Source organism: Numenius arquata, chromosome 17 (assembly GCF_964106895.1).
Source record: "Numenius arquata chromosome 17, bNumArq3.hap1.1, whole genome shotgun sequence".
NCBI classification, from domain to species: domain Eukaryota; kingdom Metazoa; phylum Chordata; class Aves; order Charadriiformes; family Scolopacidae; genus Numenius; species Numenius arquata.
Window position 1 is genome coordinate 3,095,528 of NC_133592.1, and position 9,324 is coordinate 3,104,851.

The following is a 9,324-nucleotide window of genomic DNA, read 5'->3' on the forward strand; positions in this document are numbered from 1 at the left end:
CAATCTCCCCTCTTTCAGGTTAAAACCATTTCCCCTCCTCCTATGGCTCCCCTCCCTGACCAAGGGTCCCTCCCCAGCTTTCCTGGAACCCCTTTAGGGACTGGAAGGGGCTCTAAGGTCTCCCCAGAGCCTTCTCTTCTCCAGGCTGAACCCCCCAACTGTCTCAGCCTGTCTTCATAGGACCTGTCCTCACAGCATCCAGGTGCAGACTGGATATTGCTCAGTTTGTCAACAATTCCGGAGTAATTCGTGCAAAAAAACCCCAAACCCCTAGCTGAGCTTCATTACAAACCCAAAGGCGGGGGGGGCTGCCTTTCCAAATGTCCCCCCCCGGCTGGGTCTTGGGATCCAGCCCGTTGCTCCTGCCATCAGGAAAGCCCTTTTCTCAAATACCCCTCCAGCTCCTCCGTCTCTGACCCGTGGCCGTGCCGGGGGGGAGGCTGCTGCAGCCGAGTATGGACGAGCCCCCCCTCACTCAGCCGGGCAAAGGGGGGGGGTTGTTTTTCTATCGCACACGGAGCCTGTTCTGAAATTTCCTGCCCACATCTCTCCCAGGAGCAGGGAGCACGAAGGGGAAGGAGGAGGAAGGCAAGTCTTGCTCATCCAAAGCATTTACTGTGAAAACACGAGGCTGGGAGAGGAATGGGCGAAACCATCAGAAACGGTTTATTGTCGGAGGGCGGCGGAGAGGTCACACAGCGCTCCTGGCTCTTCCTCTCAAGGAGACACAGCACAATCTGTTTGGTGCAGGGATTAGGAGAGGAAGCTGCTGGCAATCTGCTCCCAACTTTCCTGTTAGTTCAGTAAATGGCCTCCTTACAGTATTAACAAAGGCATTAACCCCTTCAGCTCCATCCCCTCCCTGGGCCGGCTGCCCCCGGAGAGTGCACCACCAGGACCAGCTTCCACTGGAGACGGGTGGCCCGTGTCCCTCTCGCTGCTGGGACATTCAGGAGCAGGAGCTCCGGAGCCCAGGGACATGGTGCTCTCCTGGGCCACGGCCATGTGTCCCAACACCGTGTGACAGCGCTTACGCAGAGTCCTGTGCTCGCAGGAGAGGTCCCTCCGAGACCTCACTGGGAGAATCCAGCGTTCCCTCCTGCGAATTACAAATTAAATAGGGCAAAACGAAACACGTCCACACCAGGGAAGCATCGGATTGAAGGAGCCTTGAAGGAAAAACGTTGCACAAAAGGCTGGAGAGCGTGGGGATGAAGAGAAGGCTCTCTCTGGTGGAACAGGCGTGCACTGCAGGGCTCCCAGGGTGGTATCCGGGAGAAATGGGGTTTTCCTCTTTGCCTGGAGAAAACACATCCCAGGGGTGCGGAGCAGGACACGGCCCCATCCCATCTTCGCTCCAGCGATGCCAAGGGTTCGGCTCTTCCAAACACGGGCTGGGGCGACTGGTGCCTTCAGAGTGGGCACAAGGAGCAGCTCAAACCCGCTCGGCCCGTTGCAGAGAACGTGGTTTGTTTGCCAAAGTTGCACTGGTTGGTAAACACGGGTCCCAGGCTGGTGGGACCCCGGCTTCGTTATGAAACATGAATTAAGAGAGGGAGTGCAGTGGAACGGCAGTGGAACTGAGAAAGAGACAGCTCCGAGGTGCTGCCCTGAGGACACACGGACGCGTTAGGATGAGGATGCCCCGGCCAGGCTTTGGAAGGTCACAAATGGAGATGACACGGAAAGCGCGACTCAAAACCAGAGCTGCTGCTGGCCCGTCACCACATGGAGTGACACAGTCCCCGGGATTACTTCGTATTGTCTAGCACCAGATCCCACAGCCCCAAAGGCAGTCGCTAAATGTCTCCAAGGATCCTCTGGGTCCATCTTCTGCTGTCGCAGAAACAGGGATTAAGGGTTGTGGCTTCAAGAACGTAATAAATAAAGATCTGCAGTGTCCTGAAGAGCATCTGCAAGCTGGCGAGTAAGCTCTCTTCCAAGAACAGCTAAATCTGGCCACCACCTGCCCGGGCAGGCAGCTTTCCAAGCGCTCCATCCTCCGACCCGAGCGTCCCGCTGAGCACCAGACCAGACCCCCAGCACGGGCTCCAGAGGAACTGGTCTCCCCTTCAACCACTTACTGAGCAGAGTCTTTGGAGCGTCGGTTTAAGGAGCTTCATACCTTGTGTCCAGGACAGAACGAGCCTCACGTTTGCCCCAGCCTGACCTTTCCTGTCCCTGACCCTCCGAGGAAACACCAAACACGAGGCGATGACTGGAAGCAGAATCGATCTCAGCCCATGTGAATGTCACGAAGCTGAACTCTGACGGCGGGGCAGGGCCAACGAGGGATGACTCCTGGCTTATAAGGAGATTCCTTGCTGTAATTTTAAGAGCCTGGTCAGATTTCTGTCACCCCGACTCTCGCTCAGCTCCGTGGGGTACCAGAGACAAACAGATCCCAATGGGAATCGTTAGCGAGCGCTGACGGCTCACGCCCAGCCAGAGGCCGGATCTTCCCCTCGCACCCAGAGCGGCTTTTCCCCGACCAGCGAAGGCAGAGCCAAGCAATCGCTCTGGACTTTGCTCAGCTGAACCGCCCTCGCGTTCTGGCTGGTTTTACCCAGGGCGGATAGAACCGTTCTCACCCACAGCACCCAGTGTCACCGTCTGCGGAGCCCAGGTCAGCTGTACCCTGCCCGTGTCCCCTTGGACACGCCAGCTGGTGTCCTTCACACGGGGACAAGGGACATGGCAGCCCTGGCACAGAACCAGGAGAGGAAAAGCAAAGGGAGCAAGAGGAGTGCAGACACCGGCGAGGTCTAGAGGGCTCCCGAGGGCTCCTTCTCACCCAGGACAGTCGCTTCCGACACCCGATGGCTCCGAGGGTGGCACTTCCTGGGGATTCGGGCAGAGCTACCCCTGAAATCAAACCTAAAGCAAGTGTTTGGCTTCGGAAGTTTGAGAGTTGTTGTTTAATCCCGAGACAGCGCAGCTGAGTGAGTTTAGAATTTAAGTTACAAAAAAACAGAAAGCACTAGAAAATAATCTTGATACAAGAGCAATAAATCAGCTGAGGTTCCCCACCCTGCACAGGGAATCCGGCTCCACGATCCGCCCAGCACAGCTGGGATGCTGCCGAGGCATTGCTTCTTCCCAGCACACGCCGGGATGGCAAACTGTCCTGGGTGAAAGTCATGTGGGGGAGTCCCCAGGAGTGGGAGTTAAGAGGCTGCCACCAGTTCTGGCTTTGGCCTGTTCTTGACGGGTGATGCTTCTGTGGAAGAAAAAGAACCTTGTTACAGAAACAGAGAGCGCAAATAGTCTCCGGTCATCTCCTGCGGAAGAAACAGGAACTCATAATCCACTTCTCTGTAGAGCAACAAATGCTCGCACAGCTCCTGAACTAATAAAAGCTTGTTATAAAAAATTCCACATATCCAGTACACCCCTCTTTTTCACCTGAAGAATTAAACCACTTTCAGAACGCACCCGGCACAACCTCAGCAAGCCCCAGTGACACAGACGTAGGGCAGCCTGTGTTTGGCCGTCCTGCTGCTGCCAGAGCTGGCATCTGACCCATGGTTACCAGCAAATAAGTACTAAAAAGAACCCAGCCCTGTTCCCCACATCCCAGATTTCTCCTGGGCAGATTCCACGCAGAGGAAATGGCTTCTCACAGCTCCCGGGTCCCAAACACTGGGAAGTCCTGCTCCTGCAGCTGATGGTTTGGTGTTATAGAATCATAAACTCACAGAATGGTTTGGGTTGGAAGGGACCTTAAAGCCCCCCCAGTGCCACCCCCTGCCCTGGGCAGGGACACCTCCCACCAGACCAGGTTGCTCCAAGCCCCCTCCAACGTGGCCTTGAACCCCTCCAGGGATGGGGCAGCCACAGCTTCTCTGGGCAACCTGTTCTGCTGTCCCAGGAGACAGACTCTTTCCCAGTTTGATTCTGGCATCCGGCTAAGTCCAGCTCTACCTCCCTGTTCATCTCCAAGGGTGGGCTCCACCTGCAGTTCTTCCACATGGACAGACACCCAAGAACGCTCTGGGAAGGCTCCTTCCTCTCCAGCCCAACAGCTCCTGTTTGGTCACTCTGTCCCATGAGCTCTCCCCCTCTTCCCTCTCCACACCCCCCTGCACAGACCCCTCTGCGGAGGCTGCCGATGGCTTGGGAGCCAAACACACATGTAGCATCACTTGTGTGGAGCTCGTGCTCCGACAGTCCTGGAGCAGTGGGACTCCAGCAGACCTCATCCACCTGGATCAAAACCACCATTGGGACCTGCAGCAAGGTCACAAGAGCTACGAGCTGTCACAGACCTCAGCGAAATCCAGTTTTGTGCAGTGCGAATGCTAATATCCATGGCCACAAAAAACTGTCCAAGCACGCTGCGGGGACCAGTCTGCTGTCAGAAAGCCCTGCTCGGGACAAGCAGGGAGCCAAGGAAGGAGTTCCTCGTGGAGCTTCACCAGGGAACGCACACTGGGTGTTTCAAGGCCGCTGGTGGTCTCACAGCGGGTACAAAGCGTGACTTAACAACAGCAGATGTAACAAAAAGCAACTCTTCAAGAGGAATCAAGTAGAACAAGAGGCATCTAGTAGGTGCCACCCGAACAAAGAGCCTAGAGCCTGGGGTCCTCTTACGGAAAGGGTTTGTCAGAGCCACGTGGGGGAAGCTTGCAGAGCCCAGGTCGACAGGGCTTTAAACCAGGAAGTTTCTATTCCTTCCCATTTGCCAGGACGATACTTAGAGCAGGAGAGGGTCTATGTTCTAGAGAAGAACTCTAGAGAGAGTTCCATACTCCAGAGAACTCTAGAGAGTTCTGTGGAACCAAGAGGAAGGAGGAGAAGCCAAAGCTGCAGAGCACACAACAAAAGCGTACCTGGGATCTTTTCCGGGAGTGGCTCAGAAGGAACTTCTGGAAGCTCCATCTGTTCCTGCAAGAATATTAAAGATGACACATGACACATACCCCACGAACCAGGCGGTGGCCACAGACCCTGGAGCCAGGGTTTTGTGTAAAGAATCTGGGAACAGAATAATAACCATAGATTTCACATCCAGACTTCTATCTGCCGCCAGAGCTGCAGGAAGGGTTACGGGCTTCAGTACCGCCCAGTATATGAGAACAAGGGTTATTTTAACTATTAAATGAGACTTAATGGGACCGTGTATTAGCTATGAGTCTCCTCTAATCAATGCTAGTTGCAGATTCTCTCCCTTGGCTGCACATTTCCTACAGCGGAGCTACGTGGAGCCCGCGTTTGGAAGAGCCACAGGCACCAGAAAGATGGGGGACGGCAACACACGCTGACTTCTGGAATCTGGGCACCACCCGGGACTTTCAAGATCTTCATCTGGTGAAGTGGAAGAGATACCCAGTAAGAACAGAGGTCAACTGGCTGTAACGGACAGCAAATACAGCACAACCCTTAAAAGCATCCCATTTTTAAATGACCCCTGCGTGTGCAGCAATTAGCTTGATCTTTGATGACACAGTGGTTGGGCATAAACAGGTATAACTGCGGTCTCTGGCAGAATAAGATGAACCGCTGAGAGCGGGAAAAAGATACTTTCTCCCCTATTACAAACAGCTTCCTGAAAATGCTATTTAAAGTAATAACATCAGTCCTACCTGAGTAATAGCATTTAATTCTTCTAGAATGGCATCTTCATCTTCCTCGGTCAGGCTGCCAGCCAGTATCTCATCTATTTGCTGGGAAAGAGAGGAGGAGACACATTCCAGTCAACAGCAGCGTCGCAGAAGCAGCTCTCTGACTTGTAGCGTGGTACATATGTACAGAGAGGGGGGGGGATGTAAACATGGGGTGAAGGGGTACTCAGAAAACCAAGGTAATTTTTCTGCAGGCAACTGAGATTTAATTCCCAATTTCATCGCCTATAAAGTAAGTCTGGGAACACAGCGCACACCATAGAAACAGCAGCTGTGTCTGCTCACAACCACTCACACGCAGTACGTACCCTCTGGTACTCCACAGCATCTTGGGTTTCACCTATTATTCTTTCTACTTCTTCTATTGACATAACCTGAAGAAAAGAACCCAAAAACCCAGGCATGAGTGAGGTCTGTGGGGCCCCAGGGACCAACAGCCGGGACTCTGCCGAGGCCAAGGCGAGAGCGCGCTCGCTGACCTGCTCCCACCCACCTGGTGCATTTTGTTCAGACACTCGTTGCCTATTTTCAGGCCCTCAATGACCTTCATTTCAATCTGGGTGAATTCAATATCCTGGACCTGGAATGGAAAGAAGAGGACACGTCACAGGCTGTCACATTCCCTTCGTTTGCCAGATACACACTGCCAAGATCCCCAGAGAAACTGCAAGTGAGCAGAGGACTAAATTATACCAGTAGTAAGAAACACGCACGCAACAAGCCGTGGCACAGGCAGCTGCAAAAGCTCATCCAACAGCCCTTCAACTGATTTTCCAGCCGAGAGTGGAAATGGCATCTAAGCTGAGGCCGCATTTTCCACCGCCACCCCAGAGCAAACACATCCATTCCTGAAATCATGGTACCGAGGAAGCCCGAGGAAGTTTCTACTGCAGCCATCCACACTGTGACTGAATCACAGAACGATATGGGGTTGGAAGGGACCTCTGGACATCATCTAGTCCAACCCCCTGCCAGAGCAGGTCCACCCAGAGCAGGTTGCACAGGAACGTGTCCAGGCGAGTTTGGAATGTCTCCAGAGAAGGAGACTCCACCACCTCTCTGGGCAGCCTCTTCCAGGGCTCTGCCACCCTCACAGGAAAGAAGTTCCTCCTCATGTTTAGATGGAACTTCTTATATTCAAGTTTGTGCCCATTTCCTCTTGTCCTGTCCCTGGGCACCACTGAGAAAAGACCGGCCCCATCCTCCTGACACCCACCCTTTAAGTATTTATAGGTGTTGTTCAGATCCCCCCTCAGCCTTCTCTTCTCCAAACTAAAAAGCCCCAAGTCCCTCAGCCTTTCCTCATCAGAGAGATGCTCCAGGCCCCTCATCATCTTTGTAGCCCTCTGCTGTCCCCTCTCCAGCAGTTCCCTGTCCTTCTTGAACTGGGGAACCCACAACTGGACACAGTGCTCCAGTTCAGGATAGAAGTGTTACTAGTTTACAAAACACATATATAACACATAACCCACACTACAGACTCAAAACACACTCACCACTGGATTCTTCAAGGAAGAGTCACGGCGTACGCGTGACTTCAGAGACATCTGCCCTTCAGACCGAGGGCTAAACCCCCGTTAGGACTTAAAATGCCAATTCCACACCACCAAAAGGGAAACACCCACCCCAGGGAAGACTTGTACTGAGCGCACGCAGCGGGATGCTCGCCGCCTGCAGCCACCGCTCCTCGCTTACCATCCGCTCCAGGTTGCTGATTTGGTTTTCTGTTCTGTCGAGAAGTTGCTCTTGGTAACGCTTCTTCTTCAGCAGGAGCAAGGCTTTTCTGCAGGAAAACAGGTGGAGGAAAACTCAGCACAGGAGAAAGCAAACGAGTCTAAAAGAATCACATCAAAGCCCTGTTTAGGCTTTTTCCGAAAGAGGGCAAAAACCACGCGCCAATTAAATGACAACTCTGAACCGCTCCTGGGAAGAATAAGGATGGAGCAAATTTAATCATAAATTTGCTAATCTGCTGCCTGAAAATTGAGGTGTTTTTGTTGTGGATTAGGAATTCACTGGGCTGGTTTTGCTGTAGCAACACACAACAAAGTCCTTGCCACAAAAGGCTTGTGATACACCCTCAAAAAAAGGTTTAAGAGACGGCCACTGAGATGGCATCTGTACGTGCCACTGACTGTGGTACAGAGAGAGAAGGACTTTTTGAAGACTTAACACCAGCCGTGGCACACGGGCGGTCTCTCTTGGTTGTGAGCAGAACCACAGAATGATTTGGGTTGGAAGGGTCCACCTGCTCTGGGGGGACCTGCTTTAGACTAGATGATCTCCAGAGGTCCCTTCCAACCCCCTATCATTCTGTGATTCTGTGACCTTAAAAGCCCCCCCAGTGCCACCCCCTGCCCTGGGCAGGGACACCTCCCACCAGCCCAGGTTGCTCCAAGCCCCCTCCAACGTGGCCCTGAACCCCTCCAGGGATGGGGCAGCCACAGCTCCTCTGGGCAACCTGGGCCAGGGTCTCACCACCCTCAGGGTGAAAAAGGATCCTCAGGATCCTGAGATCCAGCCTGAGTTTTATATGAAAGCACTTACACTTCGTGAAGTGCTAAACTTTACACTTAAAGCCTAAAGTGTAAAACTTTAAACTAAACTTTCTGAAAGCAGAACCCGCCCGTCCCTCCCCAGCCATCGACCCCGACGGTTCGGTGCCGGCCCCTCTCCGGGACCGGGACCGGGGGGGGGGTGCGTTTCAAAGCAGAGGCGGTGCCGGGGGACAAGTTTAGCGGCGGCTTTGGCAGCGCGGGGCTGATGGCTGGACTCCGCGACGCCAAAGGTCCCCTCAACCCGGCCGGGTCTGTCACTGGGTGTCCCCCCACCCCCTCCATCTCCCGCCCCCGGGACCCCCCTCCCCCGGACTCACTCCCGCTTCCCGTCCTGCAGCAGCTGCCGGGCCAGGGCGCGCTCCCGCTGCAGGCTGAGGCCCACCCGCTTCTGGAACTGCTTCAGCTTGTCCCGCTGCTGCTTCAGTTGCTGGGGAGGGAGGGAGGGAGAGGGACGGGCCCGGTCACGGCCCGCACCGCCCCGCACCGCGCACAGGCCGCGCACCGCCCCCGCGGCCGCCCTCACCCCCACAGCCACAGCCCCGGCCCCGCACGGCCCCGGCCCCCCCCAGCGGCCTCGCCCCCTCCCAGCGCGGGTCCCCGGTGAACCGACACCCCACCCCCCCCCCGGAGCCGGCACCGCCGCAGGGCCCGGGCGCGGGGCGGCGGCCGCCCGGGAGCAGCGTCGCGGCCGTTGCCGGCGCTGCCCGGGCCCGGAACCCCAGCCCAGTCTCACCAGCACCGCCTTGTCCTGCTCGGTGACGCGGCTCCGCCGCTTCCGCCCGAAAAGATTCCCCATGGCCCCGCCGCCGCCGCCGCTCCTGCCCCGGGCGGCGCGGCCGCCCCGCCCCCGGCCCCGGCCCCGGCCCCGCCCCTCGACGGCGGCCGCGCAGGGCCCAGCCCCGCAGAAGGCGAAGGCAAACGAGGGGCGAGCAGTGCCGCCAGGGGGCGCTATGGGGGCGCGGAGGGAACGGGCGAGGGGGCGGGGGAGGCTGAGGGGAGCGGAGTGGGGGGGATAAGGGATGGGGAGCTATAGGGGATGAGGTTATAGGCGACGGGGATTACAGGAGATGAGGGGAGAGATACGGGATGGGTGGTATAGGGGATGAGGGGATAGGGGATGGGGGGGCTATAGGGGATGGGGG

The 9,324-nt window shown here is 55.9% G+C and overlaps 1 protein-coding gene across 1 annotated transcript; it reads right to left on the reverse strand.

Moving 5' to 3' along the window:
• Window positions 1–644: 644 nt before the first annotated feature.
• CHMP6 (charged multivesicular body protein 6) lies at window positions 645–9,013 on the reverse strand. The gene is made up of 8 exons (XM_074160421.1): window positions 8,916–9,013; window positions 8,500–8,609; window positions 7,320–7,407; window positions 6,118–6,204; window positions 5,933–5,998; window positions 5,586–5,666; window positions 4,833–4,887; window positions 645–3,220 (listed from the first exon to the last, which is right to left on the reverse strand). The coding sequence occupies exons 1-8, from the start codon at window positions 8,976–8,978 to the stop codon at window positions 3,168–3,170; spliced, it is 603 nt and encodes a 200-aa protein (XP_074016522.1). The 5' UTR covers window positions 8,979–9,013; the 3' UTR covers window positions 645–3,167.
• Between the last annotated feature and the right edge of the window lie 311 nt (window positions 9,014–9,324).

Coding starts and splice junctions, on each gene's coding strand:
- CHMP6 (XM_074160421.1), bottom strand. CDS start 8,978: ATGGGGAATCTTTTCGGGCGGAAGCGGCGGAGCCGCGTCACCGAGCAG. Junction 7,408..8,499: donor CTGCAGGACGGGAAGCGGGA/GTGAGTCCGGGG, acceptor GTTTTCCTGCAG/AAAAGCCTTGCTCCTGCTGA. Junction 5,667..5,932: donor ATGCTGTGGAGTACCAGAGG/GTACGTACTGCG, acceptor TCTCTTTCCCAG/CAAATAGATGAGATACTGGC.